The sequence below is a fragment of the Opisthocomus hoazin genome, chromosome 3, assembly GCF_030867145.1.
Source record: "Opisthocomus hoazin isolate bOpiHoa1 chromosome 3, bOpiHoa1.hap1, whole genome shotgun sequence".
Lineage (NCBI taxonomy): Eukaryota > Metazoa > Chordata > Aves > Opisthocomiformes > Opisthocomidae > Opisthocomus > Opisthocomus hoazin.
This window is the reverse complement of record NC_134416.1, coordinates 21,899,254-21,927,227: the sequence shown is the minus strand read 5'-3', so window position 1 is coordinate 21,927,227 and position 27,974 is coordinate 21,899,254. Positions and strand designations below refer to the sequence as shown.

The 27,974-nt window shown below is 39.1% G+C and overlaps 1 protein-coding gene and 1 long non-coding RNA gene across 2 annotated transcripts in view; one reads left to right on the top strand and one right to left on the bottom strand.

Annotated features, from left to right (window-relative positions):
* Positions 1-4: 4 nt before the first annotated feature.
* On the bottom strand, positions 5-27,905 carry EIF3E (eukaryotic translation initiation factor 3 subunit E). The gene is made up of 13 exons (XM_075415681.1): positions 27,754-27,905; positions 25,801-25,915; positions 22,648-22,765; positions 18,650-18,692; positions 17,837-17,941; positions 15,694-15,819; positions 14,101-14,225; positions 12,868-12,994; positions 10,682-10,783; positions 9,538-9,647; positions 1,576-1,678; positions 1,193-1,327; positions 5-168 (listed from the first exon to the last, which is right to left on the bottom strand). Exons 1-13 carry the CDS (start codon positions 27,841-27,843, stop codon positions 130-132), a joined length of 1,338 nt encoding a protein of 445 aa, XP_075271796.1. The 5' UTR covers positions 27,844-27,905; the 3' UTR covers positions 5-129.
* The window catches only part of LOC142360823 (uncharacterized), a 28,476-nt gene continuing 27,965 nt past the window's right edge, over positions 27,464-27,974 (top strand). The window contains exon 1 of the long non-coding RNA XR_012763390.1: positions 27,464-27,792. This is a non-coding gene — a long non-coding RNA (uncharacterized LOC142360823). The remainder of the gene's footprint in view (positions 27,793-27,974) is intronic.

Below are 27,974 nucleotides of genomic sequence, written 5' to 3'. Positions count from 1 at the left end.
ACTGTTAAAATTAGCCAATTTTATTCAAATGATAGGTGAAACACACAATTACCTTTTCTCAAAAAAGTTACATATTTATGTGCTTTTTAGTCAAATGAAAACTGATTTTCCCCCCTCTGCAGAAGCATTTCAGTAGAAGCCAGAGTCTTGAGTTGCCCAGTTAGGTGCCTAAAGAAGAAACAAATAAATAAATAAGGATCAGTAGAAAAGAAATTACTATGTTATCTGTTGGTTACATAAATTGATGAGAAATGTTTTCAAAAAATGCTGATATATGGCTAAGAGGTGGGAATATTGTTAATTAGTGAAGGATACCCTGTAACTTTAAAGCAATACAGAAATGCATGCTGTATTTAAGTTGTACAGCCTGAGTCCAAAACAAATATAAAAATAATTTGGCAGCTACATTTTTTAAAGAAAGCAGTATCACATAAGTTTCATGTGACTTCTAGTAATCCACCACTGCTTGTCCAACTTCCACCAGTATTTCAGCCAAGCCCTGAGGAAACCTGGTAAAACTTTTAATATCTTGTAAGTTCTTTTAATGTGGTGTTTGGGGTTTTTTGTTTGAAGTATGTATGGCTGGGTGCTTAGTGGACCTCCAAGTCATTCACCTTACACTGTTGTTCTCCCTCACAAAGCTTCCCATATTGTAACATGGTCAAGAGGCAAAACCAGATGATCTTGCAACTTCCTATTTTCACTTGTTCTACTTAAACCTCTGGCTGACCTAATTATATTCTCCAGTATTTCACGAAATGGGTTTAATTGTTGGGGTTTTGCACAACTCCTCATTCATGTTCCAGTCTTAAGCATCATTAATTGTTATCTCAATACTATAGATACACCTACAAGTTTTTTTCAAGCACAGCCCACTTGAAAAAAGTAATACAACTACTTTTACAAATGTCATCCTTCAAAACCAGCCCTTTTCAGGTGTTGAAGGACACCATTTAAAGGAATTACAGAATCAAAGGATGATAGAAACACACCTAGTTACGCAACAAAAAAAGAGGAATACCTAGCGATGAGAACAGAGGCAAGAAGAAAACAAACCTTTTGAATTTAACACCTAGTGCCAGAACTAGAAGTAGGCACATCCGATGAATTAAGAAACCGGTTAAGAATTATACTTAAATACATCTCACAAAATAAAATAGCAAGAATTCAGAAAAATATAACTTATACTAACCTCAGATCTACCACTCTGATTCAATTTCTTCTCAATGTTCATAGCCAACATTTGACTACGAAAAGACAGGCTTTTGGTCTTTTCAATCACTTGTTGATAAGGTGAGACTGCATTGTTGCCCATTACTACGTGGCCCTACAACATAGGAAAGATACAGCAAATTTAACAATCACTCAGAACATCTACGCCTTTAAATTAACACAATGCTTTCACAAATAATCTTACACACAGGGCCAAAAAGGAATAAATGAAGTCCACTACCCTTTATTGGAAAAAAAAAAAACAAAACAGGAATAGATTAGAATTTGCTGTTCCTGAATAACGTAAAACAAATTTAATGAAAAATTCACCAAATTCACTTCGATACACCTATATGGTCTTACCAGCTTTGAATCCAATTTGGCATCTAATCGTGCATTTCGGATGAGATTGACAATCCATCTTTCTGCTTCTTCAGGAGTCATATTTAGTTTATCTGCCAACATACTAAAAGATAACAGACTTAATCAAAAGGTGCAACAGAATCCCTCTGATGTTGGTAAACATGACTAGGGACTATGGAATATAAGTTAAATCAACACAAAACTTGGCACACCTCAAGACTTGTGTACAATAAATACCACATACCTGGGAAGCATATTTTCATTTGACTGAAATGACTTTAACACTTAAATACATGCACTCCTGAACATCTCCCACCCCCACTGCTTTACACTGGGACACTGTGAATAAGGAATTCACACCCTGAAAGTATACGTTTAGTTGTTCTGAACTACATCTTGCACTTAAATCTTGACCAGCACAATTTTTACATATTCCTATTAAACCTTGCCTACACAAACATTCTATGGAAAATTGTCAATTAAGTAATCTCACCACAACATAAAACAGCAACCACCATTATACAGAGAACAACTGAATTGCTTTTATTCTTCTTTAAATCCGGCTAGCAGTCACCAAAGTTTAGACTAATTAGTCCAGGAAAGTGTGTCTCAGTAGATCATTTAGCAATAAACTTCACCCTGAAGTTACCTGAACAAGAGCCATGAGACAGAGTTTGGTACAGAAGATGTGACAGATATGCTATGCTCAAACTTCTTGCAATTTCAAGGAGGGATGGTGGGAGAGGAGAGAGAAGGGAAAACTGTTAATGAAACGAACACTCTTGTCCAGAAGTAATTCCTTCTGATGGCATTTCCTATGGCTTTCCCGCCAACTCCTTCAGCTTCCTGCTGGCAGTTGGCTCATAGAGGACATTTGTAACGCTCATTCTTCCATCAGCTTTCAGACTAAGGTAGCAAACATGACGTAAGGGCTGCAGACATGACCAAAAAGCCATCTAGCTATGCCAGTTGCACAAGAGGTCAATTTCCCACCATTTCACAGGATCTCGCTTAAACATATTTTTCTCCCCCTGAAATAGTGATTTCCCTCTTGACTATTACCAATGTCAAGCAAATACTTCATAATATACCAACTATTACCTCATCTACCTAGCTAGGCAAATAGTCTTCCTTACACTCTCTTCTCTCCTGTACATTCTTATCTCTCACGCTTCTACTAACTATAGAAGTAAATTCCCATTTTTTGTCACAGAAGAACAGGTGAATAGAAAAAAGACAACAAAGTAACTTAAAATACCAGACTTACACTGAACTCACTTCAGTGAAATGACACAACAGTCGAAGTATGTGGAGTTTGGCAAAGTAATGCGATGTAAATTCCAGCCACAGTAGCTACTGTTCCACTACAACTGTTACTCTGTGGTTGAATCAGCGATTTCAGAGTTACGGCAGACAAGATGATAGAAAATATCAGGGACCTAAATTTTTGTGGAATTATCAGTCATCTAGGCAAAATAAGACAGGTATCTCAATAGCAAGAAGCTACAAATTTCTTTACTAACTTTGAATCAGTTATGTCAAACACCTGACCTGAAATTAAAATGTCAAACTGAAAGAACACAGGGTGAGCTGTGCGTTAGAGGAATTCTCACATTTCTCTTTTAGAAGCATCAGCAGGATTCAGATAAAATAACTCCTCCTCCAGATGACCACAAGAATATCTACTGCCACTATGCTGGGGATTAAGCAACCCACCTCTGGGATTAAAGCATGGAACCTCTACCCTACGAGACTGTCAAGATTCAACTAGACAAGGCCTTGAGTAGGGTAATTAATCACTACAGTGGGTCCTGCTCAGAGTTTTAACCGGGTACACAGGATTGAACCAGATGACTTCCAGAGGTCCCTTCTAACAGCACCTTTTTGGTCAACCTAAAGTCCCCATGTACTCGGAGGGGGAGAGGGCACAGAACCACAGAATGGTAGGGGTTGGAAGGGACCTCTGTGGGTCATCTAGTCCAACCCTCCCGCCGAAGCAGGGTCACCTACAGCAGGCTGCAGAGGACCTTGTCCAGGCAGGTCTTGAATATCTCCAGAGAAGGAGACTCCACAACCTCCCTAGGCAGCCTGTTCCAGTGCTCCGTCACCCTCAGAGGGAAGAAATTCTTCCTCATGTTCAGATGGAACTTCCTGTGCTTCAGTTTGTGCCCACTGCCCCTTGTCCTGTCGCTGGGCACTACTGAAAAGAGCTTGGCTCCATCCTCCTGACACCCACCCTGAAGATACTTGTGGTCCCCTCACAGCCTTCTCTTCTTCAGGCTGAACAAGCCCAGCTCCCTCAACCTCTCCTCGTAGGAGAGATGCTCCAGTGACCTCACCATCGTCGTAGCCCTCCGCTGGACACTCTTCAGTAGCTCCTCATCTTTCTTGAAGTGGGGAGCCCAGAACTGGACAGAGTACTCCAGATGAGGCCTCACTAGGGCAGTGTAGAGGGGAAGGAGAACATCCCTCGACCTGCTGGCCACACTCCTCCTAATGCACCCCAGGATGCCATTGGCCTTCTTGGCAGCCAGGGCACACTGCTGGCTCATGGTCAACCTGTTGTCCACCAGGACACCCAGGTCCCTCTCCGCAGAGCTGCTCTCCAGCAGGTCTGCCCCAAGCCTGTACTGGTGCATGGGGTTGTTCCTCCCCAGGTGCAGGACCCTGCACTTGCCTTTGTTGAACCTCATCAGGTTCCTCTCTGCCCAACTTTCTAGCCTGTCCAGGTCACGCTGAATGGCAGCACAGCCTTCCGGTGTATCTACCACACCTCCCAGTTTGGTGTCGTCAGCAAACTTGCTGAGGGTACACTCTAACTCTTCATCCAGGTCATTGATGAAGAAGTTAAACAAGGCTGGGCCCAGTACTGACCCCTGAGGGATGCCACTAGTTACCAGCCTCCAACTAGCCTCAGCGCCGCTGATGACAACCCTCTGAGTTCCGCCATTCAGCCAGTTCTCAATCCACTAACTTCTGGCACAGACTTCTGGAGAGTCATTCCAAGTCAGAAATTATGAAGTGTGTTATACCACCTAGCAGATAATTATTTTTTTTCCAAGTATGTATAAATTTTACTAGCTCAGCTTCTTCAGAGGTGGGCTTTTTTAAAATTCAAACATGTTACATGAAAAAACATATACCATATACACAGCTACATGACAGAAATTAGTACACCACTATACAGGTATGTTTTCCTGCACATGCATTTGAAAAACTCAGAAATCACAGAATGAAAATGACAGGTTAAAAAGGGATATAAAAATCATTTTTTTAATCTAAAATTCTAGTTTTGAGATTTATGTGAATTTAAAATTTTAATATTAAATAAGCACAGTTATAAAGTAACAACAATTTTATAGTGAAATAAAGATATCTGTATTAAAAAAACTAAAACTTTGATGCAAAAGATGACCTTATTTCAGCACATGTGGCAACTGGGTTTCATTTTAGGGTCTCCTTGCAGACTACACTGAAACAGCCAACACCACCCAAAGTGCCTGGATGTATAACGTGGAGGAGGTACTCACCTGGTAAAGGAACATAAAGCCGAAAAAGCACTCCCCATCATTCCAGAGCAAACGCACTCTAGATCTATCCTGACTACAGTTATGTACCAAATAACACTATTCTCCTATTGCATTGTCAAAATAGGTATCTAATAGTCTCAAGAGAAGCAAACTACAGCTTAGCCCCCATACATGTTTAACAGTTAAAGTAGTAGTGACACATTCAGATCGACAAATACATATTAAACACCATTAATACCAAGGAATGGAAGCAAGAAAAGTCGTATTCTAGATTACCATTTTTACAAAGTTCCCCACTACAATCCAATAAAAGGTAGTGAATTAATGAAATAATTTTATTAATATTTAAGGAATACTGTCTACCATTTCAAGTTGCAGGTGATTTCAAAGGGCAGTGTCAAAAACAGTGCTTTAGATTATTTGTCCCTCTGTTTCACAGAAATTCACTTATGTCATGCCAGTCCAAGTGTTATTTAAGTTTTCCTTTGCTTAAAAGGCAAGTTTACTAAACTACGCACATCTTCATATATAAACAAGCTTATCTTGTACTGCACACAGAAGAAAAAAAATCTAGAAAAGAATGAAGCATATTCTGTTCTTCAATTAAATACAGGCATATCAAACTAACCAAAACACATTCTGAATTAATTTCACCTATTACTCCTTATTAAACATAATGTTTCAAACATTAAACTAATTACAGGATGATCTGAGATGTGTAAATTTTAAGTCACAACTGATGAAGCAAGATGTTCTCTGGAAAAACGTCAGCTGCCTAACAGATGTTAGTAGTTAAAAAAAACATTAAGTGAGCCATCTATTTTCCATTTAACATAAGGAACAGCAGATTTCCCACTAATTGTTTCCAAATTTGTTCTGAATAGTTAAACAGTACTTATCAAGCACTGTGGTACAACAAACAGGTTTTCCACTCTAGAAACAGCAGTGGAAATCACCTGTGGACAAAGAAATGCAGGAACTCAGTCAAACATTTAATTAAAAGCATATCAACTGGCTAATTTCACCAAAAAAAAAAGTCTGAAATACACTAACACTTACACACCCCATTTAATAAGCCCAAATCTAATGATTATTACAGCTTGTGCAGAAAGGCTGAATCACAAACAGCATGGCCAGCAGGTCGAGGGAAGGGAGAAAGGAACCTGATGAGGTTCAACAAGGGCAAGTGCAAGGTCCTGCACCTGGGGAGGAACAACCCCATGCACCAGTACAGGCTTGGGGCGGACCTGCTGGAGAGCAGCTCTGCGGAGAGGGACCTGGGTGTCCTGGTGGACGACAGGTTGACCATGAGCCAGCAGTGTGCCCTGGCTGCCAAGAAGGCCAATGGCATCCTGGGGTGCATTAGGAGGAGTGTGGCCAGCAGGTCGAGGGAGGTTCTCCTTCCCCTCTACACTGCCCTAGTGAGGCCTCACCTGCAGTACTCTGTCAAGTTCTGGGCTCCCCACTTCAAGAAAGATGAGGAGCTACTGGAGAGGGTCCAGCGGAGGGCTACGAGGATGGTGAGGGGACTGGAGCATCTCTCCTACGAAGAGAGGCTGAGGGAGCTGGGCTTGTTCAGCCTGAAGAAGAGAAGGCTGCGAGGGGACCTAATAAATGCTTATGAATATCTCTAAAGGTGGGTGTCAGGAGGATGGGGCCAAACTTTTTCAGTAGTGCCCAGTGACAGGACAAGGGGCAGTGGGCACAAACTGAAGCATAGGAAGTTCCATCTGAACATGAGGAAGAACTTCTTCCCTCTGAGGGTGATGGAGCACTGGAACAGGCTGCCCAGGGAGGTTGTGGAGTCTCCTTCTCTGGAGATATTCAAGACCCGCCTGGACGTGGTCCTCTGCAGCCTGCTGTAGGTGACCCTGCTTCGGCAGGGGGGTTGGACTAGATGACCCACAGAGATCCCTTCCAGCCCCTACCATTCTGTGATTCTGCACCTCTACTCCGCTCTGCTGAGACCGCCCCTGGATTCCTTCGTCCAGCTCTGGAGCCCTCAGTACAGGAAAGACATGGAGCTGTTGGAGCGGGTCCAGAGCAGGGTCACAAAAATGATCAGAGGACTGGAACACCTCTCCTGTGAGGAAAGGCTATGAGAGTTGGGGCTGTTCAGCCTGGAGAAGAGAAGGCTGCAGGGACACCTTAGAGCAGCCTGCCAGTACCTGAAGGGGGCTTACAAGAAAGCTGGAGAGGGACTTTTCACAAGGGCATGTAGGGACAAGACAAGGGTTAATGGCTTTAAACTGAAAGAGGGTAGCTTTAGACTAGATGTAAGAAAGGAACTCTTCACTCTGAGGGTGGTGAGGCACTGGAACAAGTTGCCCAGAGCAGCTGTGGATGCCCCTCTCTAAGTGTTGCCAGGTTGGATGGGGCTTTGAGCAACATGGTCTAGTGGAAGGTATCCCTGCCTGTGTCAGAGGGGTTGGAATGAGATGATCTGTATGGTCCCTTCCAACCCAAACCATTCTGTAATCCTAAAATCATTTCAAACACAATGACCTACTGAAAAGAATCTCATTACTGACGATTAATTCCACATGCAACTACCTGAAGTGATAAACCGTAGGAATATCTGCGCCAATCTGAAATACATCTCAACTCAAAGTTTACCACTTGCCTCAGAACACATCATAATGCTTATAAAATAAAGACACTGCTGCTATATTTATGAACCACTCACACATAACAAAAAGAGCCACCTACAATACTTCCTATCATACTTGAAGCTGAAATACCACATATGACAAGAGTATGAACTATAAAATAAGTAATAAACACTAAATAAATGACAACCACCTACCATAAATTTTATTTTGGTAAATAAAGCTTGCTATTTTTGCTGTAATGAATCACTGGTACGTTGCCTACTGTTTATCAGTATCTTTTGACAGAGAGACTTGAAGCATACTTAAGATACATCTTCTGGTCTCTCTGCTCATTGATTGGAACCAGATCAGAGAAACAGACTTCTTCTAAAGACATCTAGTTAAAACAGCTTAAACCTCTAGTTTCACTGAAAATTTGTGCTTGAATACGTGCAATATTCACATACTAAAAATCATTTATAGGAAACAGCAAGACACTATGGGGTTTTATGTTCCCCAGAAACTCATCCCTAGGAGAACTTCATTCACATTTTTTCTTCCAAATACTTACTCAAACCCCCTTTATCCCTAAATGTGCAGCATCTAGTTCAGTTTATTATTATGACTGTGCTTAAAACACAATACACTACTGCTGATTAAAATGCTCACATTCACTGTCTGCCTTTTACACTGAACTCACTGACTATTTTAAGCTTATAGAAAGGACAAAAAAGTCATTTTCCAAATGCGTCACACAGTGAAGAGCAATGAATAGTAGTAAGAATCTTTGTCTTTTCTCTAACTATACCTATCCATAGAAAAGAAATTCTTTCAATAAACTTGCAAAACTCCAAGGCAGTTCTCATGTCCTTCACTGAAATCAAACACCATTAAATTGCTTCCTCAGAGGACCTGACAGACACATTTGCTCTGGATGCAGCCTGGTAACAAGACTCCATTGAACTTGATTGGTTTAACAGCTTTGACTTCTGCCATCTCAAGGATCTCCACACTGTTCTCTATCACCAAGATTTTTATAGCAGAGTTTTTCCCTTCACTTTTTTTCCTTTTTCATTTAAGGGATGTGGGAATATTGGGAATGGGAGCAAAGGCCAAGTGGAAAGGGATTTCAAGCATGCATAACATCTTCCTGCTTAGTTTCTACAGTAGAGGCATCGGAGCTGATCTGTTTGAAGCGTGCTTTTACAAAATTACATTTCAGTAAATGAAAAACATTAATAAGAACATCATTTTCTTACAGCTGGATCACTCACTTTGTGCTTGAGGGAATAAGATCTATTGTTTTCTATTTAAGTACCGAAAAAAGCAAGACAGTTCTAAATTTTAAAAGAATGTACCTTTAAGACAGACCTGGGTATCTGTATCAACCAAATCTAAATAAATTTAAGCAAATGCTGTTTTTGCAATTCATATTTACTTAGTATTACCACTCTATATCAGTATCTGTGGAATTGAGCTCCAAATGAAGACACCTGGACTCGGATGACACTGGGTATAAAAGTTCCCATCAAATCCAGTACAGAACCAACTTGACATTACGAAAAAGTTTTAGCTTGAAAGCATTATTTGGGGAGCTGGGGGTGGTAGAGAGGGGTTGTTTTAAAGTTAACTACAAGAATTCAATTTTAAAATATGGTTGTTGTAATTTAAGTATATCACATTAGAGCTATAAAACTAAAGACAATTATCCAATTAAATTTGAGTTAATGGTTTTCATTTTATCTGATGGATGAACATTTTACTACTAAAGTTTACACTGTTCATCAAACTGTAATCCATGACTGACTCTTCTGAACTGCCTTACTAAGAAGTTATCTTACCCAATGCTGATACATTGATGGATACGACAAAAAGTCTCAAATATAAAGAGGCGGGCATTCTCAATGAAGTCCTCAAGGCATGCCACTAAGAAGAAATCATTCACAAGCACCTGCAAGTGCAAGGAGGAAGAGAACTCTGAGAACAAACAGGAAAGTAGAAATTTACTGGTAGACACTGTCAATGAGCAAGATCATCAAACAGTCCATCTTAAAACAGTTCTTGGTGTGTTCCAAAATGTGGAGAAAAAGCTAGATTTAGCTGAAATTTTCACTGTTCTGCAGCTTGCTAAATTAAAATTGCACGCTAACATTATCACTGAGGTCTGACTCAAGCACAGAACAAGGTCTACCGCTGTCCTAATTCCACTAAAAATCCCTCCAACACATAAAATTTAACTGCCCCCTCATACTGTAGGATTCTTCTTTCACCCTGCAATTTGATCAGCATTCTCCTCACCACACAAGCCAGCTTACTTAGTAGTGCACCTGTACCTATAAAGTTCAGATTACAGGATCACCAGCCCTATGCAGTGAAGATGATTATAAGCCTTCTGGTTTACCCAGTTAGATGACTAATGCTAACGAAAGGAAAGCCAAACCAGAGGCTGTAAGACCTGGTACTAATGTTCATCTATTAGAAATACTAACTTTTACACTAGTCAACCCAAGTGTTTGGTATCTTCAGCTGTTCACAGTAGATTAACTGAGATTTTTCCAAGAATACGTATTTAACTATCCTAATATTATTTCACATTACTTTTCACCATTACAATTCCAGGATGCAGTATCTTTCACCACAAAAGGCAAGCCCATGCTTTTCTTTGAGCACTTCTCAAACACTAATGGAAAAGCTGAAGCTCAGCCAAATGCATCATTACCTATTCACTCCTTGTTCTAGAACTGCTTAAATATTTTAAAACTTTATCCTTACCTGTAAGTGTTGTTGAAGTGTTACAAAATGAGTTGTCAAAAAAACAACCCCAAAAAAAACCAGCCACAACAAAAGCCCACACAACCATGAATTAAAGCCATCAAACACTGACAATGGAATCAAACATCACTTCCAACAAATTAGCTGGCCACTGTGAATTTTAGAGATTTTTACTTGAAGAAAGAAAAGTCTTAAAAATGCTGTAAACCTTACTGTTTCACACTCTCTCAGCTTCTTCTGTGCACCATCGAAATCAAAATTAACATACAAGCATTCCACAAACTCTGTGATAGGGTCCCTGTACGTGTAGGACTCCTGCCAAAAAAAATTTGGAACAGTATTAGAAATCAATGCCATGAGATCACTCGCGTATTTCTTATATTCTTCAAACAAAGTTTAATACTGGAAACAAGTCCATGCATCATCTTAAATAAAACATTAAGTTAAACTTCCCAATTCCTCTGATAAAAGCTGAATAAATACGCTCTTTTTCCCCCCCAATAGTATGGAAAAACAATCACAAGTGCAGTTTCACCTTCAGCATTTAGTGCTGCAATCGTTGGGTTAGACAAAGGTCAGAGACTACAACTGGTTCTTCATCAAACCTCCAAATTTCTTAAAATGTGGTAGAACAGATATTCTTCCTAAATTCAGATTTCAAAGACTAAGTCCAACACCAAATCCTCCATACTTCAGATTGATCAATTTACACTAACAACATAGCTAACAGATAATGCTTGCTACTTTCTATATACAAAATGCTTGAATTTATTCTGGCATTACAGGAATTTCTTAACTACAAGGCAGGAACCACACTGTATCTATATACATCTGTATATTACTTAAGACTTAATTAAACATCCTCTGATATGCCTCTAATGCACATTTTAAGACAGATGAACTAGGTACCTGTCAATATCTGCTTTAGCATACAAAAAGATCAGCCGGTTAAGGGAAATACTAAGAAAGTGGGGGCTTTTTGGATCAAAGTTATTTTTACTTCCCCAAAGAATTGTATTTACAGTCTCATTATTTAAGTTCAAAATCCAGTTTTATAAAGATTTTTTTACATCAAAATTGTACTTGTTAACCACGTAATTAACATCCACTACGTAAACCAGTTTTGGATCAATCACTTTTTAAATTTAATAGAGATGAACAACGAACTGCTTAACTGTAAGAACAAAACTTGCAAAGGTATTGCAGGTATTAGCAATATCTAATTGCTAGTAGAGCAACCAGCCTATCACATACCATTTGACAAATCACTTCCTTCAGGGCTTTGTTTTTCCCATGCAGAAAAGTCATGAGTTATCCTGCCTGAACCACTTTCAAAACTATAAAACTTCTACCTCTTCTTGATTCAATATAATGAACCACACAGAGCAGAAGAGTACTTAGAAATAAAGCTCTGGCCAGATATATCAAACTCAAAGCCAGAGTTGCTATTTTCAAAAGGAGTACCCTAGTGATCCTGGTTTTATTCATACCAATTGTACAAGATAAAGTGAAGGCAAAAAGTCATAAAGTGTTACTTTAATACTAAGATCACATTACATTAGAAGTCCAACGCTAAAATCTGATTTTAACTTAAAAGACAAGTCTTAACACTTCAACTAGTTGATAGCTTCCTATGCTGCTACTTTTGTGAACAGTAATGCTTAAAAACACATTAAGACATGCTTAAAATTTTCTTTGCATTGACTGTGCTTTGCATAGGTAGTTACATCACTGCTTGAAAAGGATACAATTGATTGCTAGCCTGTAATAACTGCACTGTCACATATATATCATAGTTCATTATTCACAAGATGTTATTATTATTAAAAGTGTTTGAAGCATGATGGCTTGTATACAAGTTGCATGCTGATTTCAGACAAAAATCTTTGCCATAACCCCTGTGATTACTATCAAGCACAATTCTTTTATTGCTCTTGCACAGGTCTACATCCTCATCTAACTGTGACAACCCGTGCATTTTCTTGAAAATGCACTTGAACACAAACCAATGCACACTGCAGTGGTTTTGATATGCCCACAAGACTCCTTATTCATACAACAATTTCTTGTAGGGATGGCTGAAAAAACAAGAATCGGATCCAAAGCCATCTCTCGTATCTCGTTGAATTTGCTGCATCTGATCACACAGAAAGAAAAGCAAAATTGAGTGCATATTCCATTTTACTCATTGCTTGTTGATGTGAAAGGAGGAAAAGATTTATTCTGTCCTCCCACTGACTGACATGCATTTTACCGTACGGTGAAAAATTAGTTCAACAAGAGAAAGTGAGCACCAAAATACGTAAGTAGAAGTCCTAAACCACGCACATAATTACAAGAAAGTTCTTACGAAGCGTCAGTAAAAAAGGACAGAAAATATCAGATATTTCAGTCCTTACCTGCTGAATAACCTTGACTAAATCTTTTAGCACTTGTCTACGTTTTCGAACATCCTTATTTGTTATGACTGCAGTAGTCAGGTATCTGAGGATATGCGGGCACATTGTCTGAATTGCATTGAGATACCTAGAAAGAAAGAATACAGCTGAAGCTCAGATAATGCAATTTTGCATCAGAACAGTATTCATGATAAACAGCTTATGCACCTTTTATGCAATACAATACCAGGGCTTACAACTGACTATTTACTCAAATGTAGGAGGATTACTTATTTTTGTTAACTTTGTGATCATGTTTTTCTGGACAGGACGAGGAGGAAGGGAAATAAGGGGAAGAGAAGGCAGCAGTGCTCTAGGGAGAGAAGAAAAGGTGCTAGGACTGCAAAAGAACAGTCCATATGCTAAGTTGAGGTCAACACTGGCCTGCTTGCTATGCTGATTTCACAAGAGGCATTTGCACGAGCACACAGAACCATGAGAAGTCCTCTTTCATTATTTAATCCAAGCCTGCAACTTTCCTGTTCAACTCTCCAATAAGTTAGTCCATATTTACAAGTGAGAAGTACAAATTAAAACTGAAAAACAAACCAACACATACACCATGAAAGAAAAAGGATGAAAGAAAAGCCCACTACATATTACAATTCTACTGGGATCATCATGCAAAAAATTCAACTGGTTTTCTTTAGTACTATTGTCCTATTCTAACACATTACCTCCAACCAGGTACTAGAAGGAGAGCAAAACTTACAACTAATATCTCAGTGTCAAGCTGTTCTAGAGTCCTAGATCTACATATAGGTAGTCCTCTCAAACGGCTACAGTGTCTCGATTTTCATTTTTGTTCTCAGATTTGCCTCAAGAACCCTCCTTAAACCAGTTTTGTAAAATCAAAATAGAACAATAACAATACCCTCCAGCCCTAAAAGATGCGATAGGAGTTGATAATCTAGGAAAACCAGTTATTCTGTCCCTCCCAAGCACCAGAAAAAAGAGCCAGTTCTTCCTACTCCACCACCCCTTCTTCTTGAAGGGAAAGTATAACTATGATGAAAACCAGATTATACACAAAAATTCAAAGAAGGCTTGGGAAAAAAAAAAATATTCAAAGTGTTAACATTATTAGAACTTCTGAAAGAGCCTCAGGTTCTGGGTTGAAAAATGTTCCACAAGCTTGTCTATTCATCACCTGCCTTCATTTTGATTTAAGGACCCCAACATAACACAACTTACTGTGGTTGATAAAGAAAGAGGTCAATAATATTGTCTCTCCCCTTAGGATGATTAAAAAACACGAACAAAGACCAGTGGATGAGCCATGTTCTTTGCTGAAGAGACTGCAGTGGGGAGCTGACAGACTAGAAGAAAACATAACATTGGTTTAAGTCAAATGAAACACAGAAATTTTGCCTGAATACTAATACATGGAAAACTGTAATTGTCCAAAAATTTGTGATTTTTCACTAGGTCCTTTTAGCTGTTATCACTCTCAAGCTGAGTGTGACCACCAGCTTTTCAGCTTGTCAATCTGCTGAAAGTTATAACCAAAATTATTTTTCCGGTATTATATTCAAAATTATCTGACAAAATTTGTATTCTGTTATGACAAAAGCATAGATTTTAGTTCTCCAAAGACCACTATACTAACAGAAGTTATTCCTTTCCATTTTAATCCTGAATTTTGTTTCTTGTATTCCCTCTTCAAATGTGATCTGAGGAACTACCTGCCTTGTCTAGCTTTTCAGTTTTTCTTCGTCTCAAGCCTCACAAGAGGTCTTTTGCTGTACACTCTCAGATAATGATGAAACACCACAATGACTTTCAGCCAAGAAATCAGAACATAACTATCTTCATTCAAACCAGCCAATAATGCACAAAGGATTCAGCTCTAAGTATCTGTGTTGGCTCCAAATTTCAGCAGCACTTCAAAAAGACTGCAAAGCAACACATTGAGAATGAACTGATATAGGAAGTAAAATCACTCCAAAGAGCATGACAACTAATTACCATGATTCCGTTCTTAAAAAAAATCTTGGAGTCCAGTGTATAAGTCAAATTTAATAGTCTACTATAACCATAGAGGTTTATAAATATAAGAAAATTAGAGATTAAAATTTAACTTCAGTTATCTGCCACATAGATAAAGAACAATTGGGGGGGAGGGGGCGGTACCAAAACACCAAACACTCTTTCAAGATTCTAGTTCAGGAGAGTAAAACTCTCCCATTTCAGACATGGCCACCGAAGCCCCATGAGCAGAGAAGACGACGGACAGGCCCTTAATCACTTCAATTGCTCTGAAACAGTACTGCAGCCCCACTCTCTCTTTTCATGTTCTTGGTGCTCATCTGAACTGGGAAACTGGTAAGGAAGCTGAATCAGCTGAAAACTATTTCCAAGACCAAGCTGCCTTGCATTTTCTGTTGTTTTCATGTGAGAAGAGTATAGTTCAGTTACATACATTTTATTCTTTACAGAAAGTGAGTAGTGAAACGGTCTGAAATTTAAGCAGAAAACAATTTCACACAACAATACTTTGCCCTCAAACTCATCCTTGAGACTAGTTTGGTTTTTTTGTTTATTGGAAATACCTTGAAAGTTCTCAACTACATTTCCAAATGTGATAAGAGGGTAGCAAGTAATCTGAAAAACTAAGCTTCATTACTTCTTCACATGCACCCTTCGATTCTCCCACTATAATTAAGAAAGTATCTAGTAAAAAGATGGTATACTACTCCAAACAAGACTGCAATTGATTGATAATAAAACTTGAATACTAACACCTCTAACCTCTCACCTTACTAACATGACCAACATTTTACTTACATTATTATCTATTGTTTCCTTCAGTCTTGTGAGATCTTCCATGGCTGCATCCCAATTCTGCATCAGAATTTCAGATGCCAGTTTTCCCCACAGAGAACTCAAAGCATTTCTGTCTGTTGCTGGAACCTATTTTCAACAACAGCAAAGTCATACTCTTAGTATTTTTTTAATTATTATTTATTTTAAAAAGTAAGAAAAATATTTTCTGGTAGTATTTTTAATTTAAAAGATATAAAATTTGCATGGTCCTATCTTTCTAAGTACTTTTTTTTTAAAAAGCAATTTAGGTAGAGAAGAAAAAACAGCAGCAAGGTTTCTGAAGCAGAAACTAGAAAATACTGTCAAAGACAAAGCTCCATGCTGCTTCTGCATAAGTTAAAAAACAAAGCAGCATGGCTAAGGACCAGATGACACCCTGGTCCCATTTTTCTTTTTTTACACTATATAAAAATGCTTATAAACTACTACAACAAGGTTATTACAAAGCAGGTTCCTAAAGAACTCATAACAGTAGGTAACCAGCTTAAAAAAAAGCTAGCACTCAAAGTTCGTTCTGCTAATGCTGTGCCAAAGCACACTTCTTACAGAAACATCCAGTAAAACTGCAACTTTGCAGCAGTGAATCTATTTCCTGGAAGGGTAGTCCTAAAGTCAAGCTATGTTAGTTTTATGTAGGAATGAATTACATTAGGTCATTCACAGTGTCAAATTCTGTTCTCAGATCAGTTACAATAGTTCTTTCATAGGTTGTATTTCATCACACAGAACTTTAAACAAACCTTCTCCCACTAGAATTAGTAACAAAAGTCTTATACCAAGCTATTACCAGCACAAAACCAGTATTTAACGGTTTGAAATTAGTTATTTGACATATAACAACATAATGCTAAGCCCAGAATGTGAGCACAGCTGCTCACAAACCTATGTAACTTATTTCTCTGCTCAGTACGTGGAATGGACCTATAACACTGAAAGTTATACAGAAGAACTCAGCTTTATCATCAACATTTAGACTAAAAATTCACATCATTCCTACTTTAAACCCTAGTCTGATGAAATATGTATTTCCCAATTTTGCCTCTTTAATTATAGCCAATTACAGGGATTATTGTTATTTACTCTAGCAGTACTTCAGAAAGTTTGGGATTTTTTTTAGTCAGGAATAGAAATCAGACAGCAAGAAACAAACCTCAACATATGAAACACAACATGTTTTCAGCAATTACTCCACGTATCTGTGAGAGATACACAGTTTAGAAGTCGTCATCTTCCAGGCAACCAAGGTGCCGATTTAGCAGATACTTTCAGTTGAGGAGGCTCACATGCACTGTGCTGGTCCCAAAACATCCAATTACAGTTAGCTATTCACAATAACTGCCTTCAGATACTGCAGCTGTTCTAGCTACAGTATCTGGATTTTCAAGCAGTTACCTTAAATTTCCATTTGTTAGTAAAGTGGCACATTCACTGACCACCAACAATAAATTTACTGTGTTGAGGTTCTTACAAGACACTAAATCTTCATTCTCAAAATTCACTCCCACCATTAACAAATGATATGAATTACAACAACATGAAAAGAGTTACTTCAGAGATGATGGATCTGGTTCCACAATTCTCATTTAAGTTCTTTACATTTCCTAAGTAGATGACTTATACTCTTAAATCCATCACAAAATTCAGAAGACAACAGATGAGAGTTCAGATAAAAAGCTGGCAGTTCTCCGTTAAATCCACCTGCAAGCTTTTCACTACTGTTGACAATATCTGTGCACAAAAGCAAGTATTCATTTTGTTGGCTGTGTTCTGTTGTTTGGGTTTTTTTTAAATATTTTTCCAGGATACATTACAGTGAGGAAAGGAGACGTATTCTGCAAATAAATGTTACCACAAGACCTACAAATTTGAAGGACAGTTCTGAATTCAGCATGACATAACAGACTGCTAAGACAGTAGCCAGTGATGATTATTAACAATCATTTTCAACTTTACTTCGGTGCACAGTAATTGTCTCATAAAAGCTCAAGAGTTATTATATTTTAAGAATTACTACAGACAACTTCCTGACCTAAGTACTTCATTGAAAAAAACCCAAACAAACCACAAAACAAACCCCCAAAACCAACAAACACCCAAAACTTACCAGAACCCTAAAGAAGTAGAGGTATTCTGCAGCTCCTGAGTAATTACCACATTCATACTGGAATTTTGCATACCTGTAGAGCGTATCTAGGTACTCCTGCCTAAACTGAAAAGGAATTAAAAAAAAGCTTTTCTTCACTAGGAAAAATGCTGTTACAAGGCAATTTTAACAGTAAAGTAACCTCTGAAGTCTTTAGGTTCCTTGAAAGACAATGAACACAGGAAAAACAACAGAAAACTATTATACTATATACGATACTACCATACTATATACATACACTATAATACTATATTCTCCACTACAAAGGTGGTGAGGCACTGGCACAGGTTGCCCAGAGAAGCTGTGGATTCCCCTCCCTGGAAGTGTTCAAGGCCAGGTTGGATGGGGCTTTGAGCAACCTGGTCTAGTGGAAGGTGTTCGGGTCCATGGCAGGGCGGTTGGAACCAGATGATCTATAAGGTTCCTTCCAACCCAAACCATTCTATGATTCTATGATACTCTTCATCCACATCACTGACTTAAAGATTATATCAATACTGGAAAAAAGGTGAAATTCTATATTGCAAAGTAAAGCTCATCTCAGCTACAAGAATGCAGCTAGCATTAAGTTCCAGCTTTGTTTTTGTTTGTATAAAAATTAAAAGTTCAAAGGCATTCAAATAAAATATGGTAGCACTGTGAATTCTGCCTATTAGCTATATTGACATAAGACAGGCCAAAATGCTAGTCCATAATTGCTCAGAACTGTTGGCTGTGGGGGAGGTTGGATAGAGATATTTAGAACTGAATTCCAACAGATATAAGAACACTTACACCATGCTTCTCGGCTAAATAGTCAAACAGCATCCGACCGTCCCTATAACAAAAAGATAAAAACCGTTATTTTTACAAAACAAACTGATTGTCACTATGCAACACACTACACAACACAACTTCTAGTTGTTAAGAGTAAAACACCCAAATAGAGTATGAATTTGAAATGATACTCCTTCATTCATGCAAAAGCAACTGCAGAAATAGTGAGCCAACTATTCCAAAAGTGTCATGAACAAGTTTCAGAATCTTAAAATTAATATAATTTTAAGTAAAGAATGGCACGTGCAATAATATGTAGAGTTAAGAAAGGCTGGGAGGTTTGTGGGGGTTTTTTTTGTTGTTTTGTTTTTTGTTTTTTTTTTTAATTTGATGACATCCATGGCTTTCAGTACGAATGAATAAATTTTGACTTGGAGCTCCACCCACTTTCATGTTCTAATTCTACAGCAGTTACTCTAGCCAAGTAGTCTGAGTTTAAGCGCAGATTTGCAAAAAAGTGCCAAAGACTGAAGTAAAATACAATTAGAAAGGAAACCTCCCACTGTTAGCACTGGGACACAGTGTTCAGCAAGAAAACCTCTATCACAGCAGATGTCTGCAATGCAGAACTATAAACAACAGTCATACTTAGTAAGGTTTAAACATCCAATTCACACATGATCACATTTCTGAGGCTTTTTTTAAATTCAACATGGATAATAAAGGACAAATAATATTATCTAGATCAAAGGGAAGTTCAAGCCTCCAGTAAGTAAGCATGAAATTACCTACAACCAGTAAGTCTCATACTAACGACCACAAGACTTCAGATACCTGTGGTATCCTTAAACAATAGTTAACCTACTGGATAAAAAATTATTCACTATCTGCCATGGATCTTGATCAGCTCTTAGTGAAATTTTAGCACACCAGCTTTTCAATGCAGTAAGTATTCCCTTCAAACTCCACTACAATCATCTTCCAACAAGAACCACAGTTGAATTCATACACATAGTTGAATTCATATACATAAAGTATTTTCAATTTGGCACTTTGTTTGTATGAACTGCTTTTCTACAACACAGAAAGAATTAATGCTATTTTTTTTTCTATTCTCCAGCCCCCCACCTCCCTGGGTATGCTTCACTACCTGTAACTACCCTCCACTTCATCTCTTCTGTGCTTTCACACTTAATCATGTAGTAAAACTGACTTGGACAATTCATGGAACTATCATGTTTGATAGAACATGTACCTAGGATTTAACTGAAGAGGAAAGCACCAAGCTATAAACAAAGCTCTTGGGACAAAGATACAGTAAAAGTATACGCAGCGGAAAATTACCCCATTTACTCTGAAATCAACTCTCCGCAAAGCTGTGAGCTTCTTCAACTAGAACTTCTACAGGGAAATGGCACATTGCCAAAGCACCCAAGAATGACAATCCCCAGTGCAAGCAGTGAAATAATCCCATGCGTTTCTCCCAGCGGAAGGATGAGGAATACTGACTATTCCTTTAAAATTTTAAAATCAATGTCCTCCAACAGCTGCATAGAAAAAAGGAAGTGAAATGTTTTGGTTTATTCTTGAAAGAACTTCCACTTGCAAAGTCTCCTTGACACATCATCTTCTACCATTTCGCAAACTTTGATGTTCCAAACAGCACTGTCATGGATCAAAAGCCATGATCTAAAGCCCTGATAATACACACTTCTAAATTTGACACAGATTTCATATCACCAGCAGAGATTCACAAAAGACAAAGAATCAGAAGTTGCTTTCTGCTGTCTAATTGCTCAGGTCTTGACAGATTAGCACCTTTCAGCCTGATTCTCCCCTTTACTGTATAACCCCAACAACTTCTGCCAAGTCAATAACCAACATCAGTATTTCTGAACTGCAAAGTTTTCAGACATTTTAAAATCCAAAACAATGTGCCAGTTCTGAAATAAAACTTGCTGTATATGAGTAGTAGGGCTAATATTTTATAGCATGAAGCAAGTTATATTCCATATGTTTTTTTGACCATATCTCTTGCTTCCAAACAGCGTATTTCTGATTTGGAATAAGTACTGCTGACCAACTTCTGTGGGTCAAAGTTCAAGTAACAGAACACATTTCCCAAGAAATGCTAGTACTTGGAATTGCAACAAGGTAGTTTTTTTTCTACTCCAAATACTATTACACAAGCTGGCTACAGCAAGATTGAACAAGATGTCTATATATGGATCAGAAGTTCAACTGGATTTGAATAGAGTTGTGACAATATCAGGAAGCCTTTTCTTCGAAGTTAAGAAGTCCCAGCTAATAACTTCAATGCAGCTAACTAACAACAACCTGCCCTTTCACTTTCAAAGCTATACTTCCAAAAGCCATCTAGTGGTTCCTGGCTTTGCCATAACCACCCAAGTCATAAGCAAATGTGACTCCTTTTCTTAATATCATTATCTGACACAAATATCCCTGCTGAAATCGGATATAAAGGTGGTTTGCTTATCCTGACAATGCTTTTTACAGCAGAAGGTTAAGTACATTCTGGTGATATTGGAACAGAAAATAGAACCTTTTTTCTGAAGTGCTGGAAAGCTAACAGATTTCATGACTTCTACTGACATCTAGTTTGATGTGGACATTAAGATCTAATGCATTGCACCTCACCACTTCAGCACTGATCAAGTTCTAATTATACTATAACAAATTCCAAAAACAATGTGCAGACAATGTGAAGGAAGTGTAGGCCAAATGGGTTGATTAGGCTTCTCAGCAAGTTGGGTGAGGAGGGGAAAGGAAGAAAGGACAACATTCTGTACTTGAAACAATGAATAAATTCTAATTAAGCTTTCTCCTTCAGGGACCCATTTTCTTCAGAGGGGTTGCTCCCAAACAAAGGTACACATCATCAAGAAGATTTCTTCAAACTAGGAAAAACTGGTTTTGCATTCAATGTTTTTCTAAGAAAATTCCAGAAGCAATATTACAGTCTTCCATATCAGCAGATGTATAAAGCTTGCCAACAATAAATACAAGTACAGTCTTCACCTTCAAATTCCAGTCAAGCCATAGGTGCTCTATCAGATGTGGTATGCTCTATCTGAAATCTTACAGCAGGTGAGGATGAAGAAGGGATTTAATTAATTTTCCACAGTTGGTTAGACACATTTACAACAGTAATAACAATGCTTCCTATGTAAAGACAACAAGCAGTAACTTACACTAAATGAATACCTACGCACCCCTCTGAAGTTGCAGAGTTACTTCCTCAGTGACTACAGGTGAGCCCTTTTCTACAAGGCCCAATTCAGGCTTAACCACAGGAAAATTCTCATAGTCCTTAGATACATACAATACAGTGTGTATACAAATTAATTCTACTTTAATTACCCCCATAAGCAAAGTGAGAAGAGGTTTGATACATCTTAAAAGGCTTATATGAGCACCATCTTACACTAACAAGTTGGCCAGTTCCGGGGGTGGAGAAGGGTAATGGGGGAAGGACGGGACTCCCGAAAGAAGTATGTGCTACAAGTATGCTTATCCACCCAGTCCCTCAGAATGAGAAAGACAGCACTCCATAATCCTCTGTGGAAGGTAGAAAAGGGAAAGAGGGTAGATGGTCTCCTATAAAAAAGGATCTGAATTGTTTCAGCCTACATTTCCCCTCAAATCTCCCCAAACAACCCCCCTCAAAAAAGCAAACAAAAAAGTCCCCCTTTCCCCCCCTCCCCACACACACCCCAACCCCGCCTGTGATTTGACTGCACTGAATGATGACTCTCACTTGTCCCAAATTGAATCCTTGAACATTAACAACAACAGAGGTGCCTTATGCACAGCAGGTACAAGCACCGACGAGTAAATTATGCCCAGCAATTTCAATTACCTGACCACAAGCACTACTTAAATATTGGCTGGAAATAAAAATGTCCTTCTTTGCAGCTGCTACACTGACAGCATTCCTATCATCACCACCTAAGAGGCACCAACAAACCACCCTAAGAAATTATGTCAGAAATTACCTAGTGGACTGCATTTGCCTTGTAGTCTCTGGGTCCTCGAACATCTTGACAATAGGTTCAGTTTCAGCTTGAAGCTGCTTCAGCTGTGCAACAACAGTTGTTCTCTTCTCACGCAAAGCTAAACACACAAATAAAAAGATTTTAATGTAATACCTTAAGTTTTTACAGAAACCAACCTGTAATTACACAGTGCTGACAGCACATTTGAACATGTCTTCCCAGTTCCTACCTCGCTTGTCCTCTCGGTCAAGTCACAAAACCAGATGTATCTAACAACTAACTTAACACAAAGCTTCTAAAATTTGGTTCCCGTCCTCCTGTGTGGAGTTCTAATCAAGCCACTAAAGAGCAGGTACAGCTGGAGCAGTCTGTGTCAGACAAGGCATCTTCAGGCTTCCACTAAGGGAGCAACAACCTTTTAAGTCAGTTCACTTATTCCAAATAAACTTGGAAAAAAGCAAACAGAGCTATGATATCAGTAAGACTAATTTTCCTCTAACTGACCAGGTTCTGAAAACACATTTTTAGAATACTTAACTGAAAATTGACAAGAAGAATTTAAAGCAGCTCAATATGCAAAATTATGATTTGAAACACTACGCATGTTTAATTAGAACATTCAACCTTTTATCAGAAATTGTTAGGAAATAGAACTACCAGCTTTAGGGTGCTTATTTTACACAGACCCAAACTCCCTCACCAAGTGCTATCAGTGCAATAAACTGAACATTTAAATAAAATTCAGAAATGCCTATATGCTTAAAAAAAACCCCAAAGAAAAACAGTAGCAGCCCGAGGCTGCCTATATGAGCCAGAAACACATGGGATCAGAGAAACCAAGATCAAATCCCAGGAGAACAATATGCAGGAAGCCATGAAAGTGAGCCACACACCAGGGCACTCAATCCCACAGTGAATCTATCGGATGTTTCTTTCATGATCTAACCGCATATATATTGGTAAAGGAGGTCCAAAATGGATAACACCACAATGACGACCCAGCCTAAAATCTAAAAATGACTTGCCTGATAGGAAGTGTCCCAATAGGGACAATTTATCTCCAACTTCAGATGAGTCTTGATATTATAAAAGAGGAAGGGGAAACAGATGAAAGACAAAACATTTATTTGACTTAAGAGTACAAAAATGTTTTCCTGTGACATCTCCTGGCTGTGTAATTATAAGCTGATCTCATGGCAGACAAGACAAAAGCAACTATATACTTAGAAATGTCTCAGCACAATTTAATAGTGTAAGTGAACTTAGCTTTGAGTACTTAATACAGTGAGATCTTAAAAAAAAAAATCTGTGTAAAATTCTAATGAAACCAGCGATTTGACAGATAAAAATAGCCTGTCTGTGCATACATTCTGATAAGTGTTGATGCATGAAGATGACATATCAGAAATCTCAACGTTAAGACCTTCTCATAGAAAACTGCACAAGCAAGCCCCGTGAACAACTGACTCCATGCGAAAGCATTACCTCTGCTTAAGTTAATTTTATACTGTTGAATAAAAGCCACAGACCGAACAACAGTAAGTCATCATCATTAAAAAATCCTGCCAAACTGATGACAAAATCTTAGAGAGATGTTTGAAAAAAGTGCAAGAAAAAACATTTTAAGTGTGGAAATTGCTGGACTATATGAAGGCAGAGCTTTCCCAGTGACCAAATTCATTCAACTTACTTGCAGCTCTGACCTTATGAAATTATATACTTAGCAACCTGCTTAAATAAGTGGCGGTAATCAGAATATTAAAAACGTTAGACTCGCTACTTTGTGAAAATATGCTAGGATTGCTATTTCTTGTGTTGTTTCCTAATTTAGCATTTTACTACTTATTTACTACTAATACAGCAACATTCTTCAACAGTTTAGAAAGGCTGGAGCAAGGAAAGAAAGAGGAAAACCTGTTCAGCTTTGAGGCTTTTACAGCCCTGAGGTGGTCTGACTTTTTTTAAATCAGTAGAGCTGGTAAGTAACCTAAAGGTGAAGCAATCATTACAACTGTTTCTTAGGTTAAAGTTAAAACCTCTGGTTCTCATTATCAGTACCATGCATCATTGCATATGCACCCATAAACAACAACATCTAATGCTAGCATATCAAAGATTTGGTCAAAATGTTGAATCCAATGTCCGTAAGTCTACCAGTTCTCTTCATGTATTTCCAAAGAGGCTGCCTACGCCACCCTTTGCAGAGCCTCGAAACCGCAAGACCCAGAGGCAGAACAACAGTTGGATCTTCTACCTCACTATGTAAAGGCACCCAAGTCTCTTCCTCCTAAGCTGCAGGCAAGACATACTATATTCTCACTAGTTTAGAAAAAGGTGAGGAATTCCAAAAAATGAAAAAAAGATGGAGAAATAGGAAGAAAGAGTATATTCAGAGACTAGGGTCAGGAAGGAAAAAGAGACCAACAAACAAAAAACTAACCCACAAAAAAGAAACAACAGGAAAAAAAACAACTCAAAACCAAAAATCCACGAAGGATAGAAACTAGAGAAAGCAAGATATTCTAATCTTCTTCCCAAATGCTCATGAGGAAGACAGAAATTTAAGAAGTAAACAGAAAAGTTTCCAAAATGATGGAGAAGACAATAAGAGACTAAATTTCCAATTAATTGTGATATTAATTATCATTGATTTTCTTCTGAAGAAACAGCAATTTATATGTTGACAGAAGTGAGAAAAAGATGCATTTTCAAAAACATACGTATCTCCCCAAAGTCTGAAAATCAACCACGGACAGACGGATTAATGGCATTAATTACAATGGAAATGTATCCTTAATATATTGGATGCTTCAAAGAAAAAGTTCAATGACCTCAAATCGTCATGCAATAGTGTTTAATCTGACAGATGAAATATAAGTGCAATTAGGCTATACCTTTAAAGTGCTTGAAACAACCAAATCAGCATTGAAATACTTCAGACATCACTTACAGACTAAGATCCTGATAGGCCAGCAAACCCAACTTCCCAGGGTTAGGGGATTCCATTTCTTTCAGTCCTGCATATCCCTTCATTACAGCCAAAATTAAGCAGTGTTCTAGCTTTTGAGTGCAACAAGCAAATTACCACTAGCTATTTATTATTTTAGATAGGAAGGTCGTAAAACAAATTTTGCATCTAAATGAGCAGCTCACCATGTGGAATTTCATCGGAATAAAGATTTTTGTACACATCCATAGCAAAATCCACCATGTTGGTATCACTAAGGAGATCCAGTTTTCCTTGGAGTAGCTCTTTTTCATTGTATATCTGAAAAAGAAATTAACAACAGATTTCTTTGAATGCTACTGAATAGTTTCCAATTCATATTATGTAGTTCCCTTTATGGCACAGTTTGTTTATGGATTTTTGTCCAATTAAATCGTTTTAAACATCAAATCTCACAGCTTTGCAAGATTTCACAGCTGTCATTTACTGTGCTTACTATACAGCCTTTCCACATGTCTGGTCTTTGGAAGATACCAGCAACTTCTCGCCACTTACGAATGCAGGAACTGCAAGACTAGTTACAAGACAAGTAACATTTTAGATTACTATTCCTTTAATAGGAGTAGTAATTCCTATTATAATTCATAGGGAAAAAATCCAACATGAAAAATCTCTGAAAATTATGTTTATATACATATAAACATATATATGTTAAAACAATAAAACCTTGGTCAGATTTTTCTTTCAAAGTAGTGAATACACTCCACAAAATTATATTCTGGACAGTGCAGATTAGTCAACTTAAAATGGATCTCAGAAGAGATACTCAGAATGAAACTTATCATGTAATTGTAGCATAGATTAATCTAAAGCATGTTGTTAAGCCTATAGCGTAAGACCAGATTTAGTTTAGCTTGTGTAATCAGATGGTATTCTTTTAAACGTGTCAAATTGTTTTTTAAAAGTTCCTACTCCATAATTTAGCCATGGATTGAAACTGCTGTTAGGTCTCCGAGATGCGGGTGGGGGCCTAAACTAAAGTATATATCAAAAACACATCTGCATGAAAGCTGTATTACAATTCATCACACCACATTTATGGATGTCTCAGATACAGAACCTGCAAAAGTTCAGTTTGGCTCTAAACATCATGCTATTCCAGATTAACACTACAAAAATAACTCTGTTTAATTAACTTGAGCTGATTTACAAATGCCAAAACACTAAAAATAAGCCCAAGATGACATACATGAAGCAAAGTCCATTTGCTAGACATGAAAACTGGTTAGGTCAAGTTGTGTCAAAGTATGCATGCTTAATTGGTTCATTTCTGAAGCCTAAAATAATATCTATTTTAAATTCAAAGCTTATGTAATTTTACACGTTTTGCTTCCATTTCAAAACGGTCCAGATGAGTGCTTCGCATAGTTTGAAGACTGATGAGATTTCAGTTTTAAGTGTCTCCAACATTACTGGATTCTTTGTAGAAATATAAACAAAAATGTATATAGGAAGACCAACAAGAGACAGCACTAGAAGGCACTTTCGCTTGGTTTAAACACAAAACCGCGATGACAGCGGTTTACAGTTACGGCTGGTTAGCAACACTGTGTACGCGGATGCAGCCCCACGGCTGAGGGGCAGCACGAGTGTCGACGGCCGCGAGGCTGCCGGGGGCTGCCTCACGCTGTGGGACAGCGGGCAGAGCACGGACCGCCGCTGCAGGGAGAGCTTTTGCTTTTCCCTCCCCCGAATAAGGGGAAAGAAACTACGCCTGACGCGACGAAGGGGAAAGGGGCGCTCCCCTCCGCCTAGCTAGCGAGCAGCCCGGGGAGCCGCGCTGCTGGGGGGGGGGGGGGGGGGCGGCTGCCACAGGCCTCCTCTCGGCCCGCGGCCCTGCCCTTCCTCCCTCCCCCCTCCTGCGGAGGGCCCTCACGCCTCGCCCGCTCCCCCCGCGGCGCGGAAGCCCCGAGCTCCTCCCTCAGGAAGCGAGCGCCGGGTCGCCTCGCGGGTCGGGCCCAGGCCACACAGCGCCCGAGCGAGGAAACGGCGACGGCCGCGGCGCGGCCAGAAGCGCCGGCAGCTGGCGGCACCGCCTGCCGCTCCTCCGCCTCCCCGGCCACGGGGCCGGCTCTCCCCCCTCGGGGCCAGCCACGCACCTCCTTGACGGAAAGGAACTCCAGCAACGGGAAGACCAGGTGCCGGTCCAAGAAGTGCGCGATCTTGGTGGTCAGGTCGTACTCCGCCATCTTGGCGACGGGAAGGAAAAGAGAGAGGCGGGGCCCGCCAGCGCGCGGGGAGGTGGCGGCAGGCCGCGGCTTCTGGTGGGCTGTGCGCCTGCGCGGTGCCGGCGCGTGCGCGGCCCCGCCCGCCCCGGCCG

Bases quoted from the DNA above. Each gene is read 5' to 3' on its own strand.
- EIF3E (XM_075415681.1), bottom strand. From the start codon at position 27,843: ATGGCGGAGTACGACCTGACCACCAAGATCGCGCACTTCTTGGACCGG. The intron at 14,226-15,693 runs GTAAGTAAAATG...GTTTTCTTCTAG, and splicing joins AGGAAACAATAGATAATAAT to TCTGTCAGCTCCCCACTGCA. The intron at 1,679-9,537 runs GTAAGATAACTT...GTTATCTTTTAG, and splicing joins CATCAATGTATCAGCATTGG to TATGTTGGCAGATAAACTAA.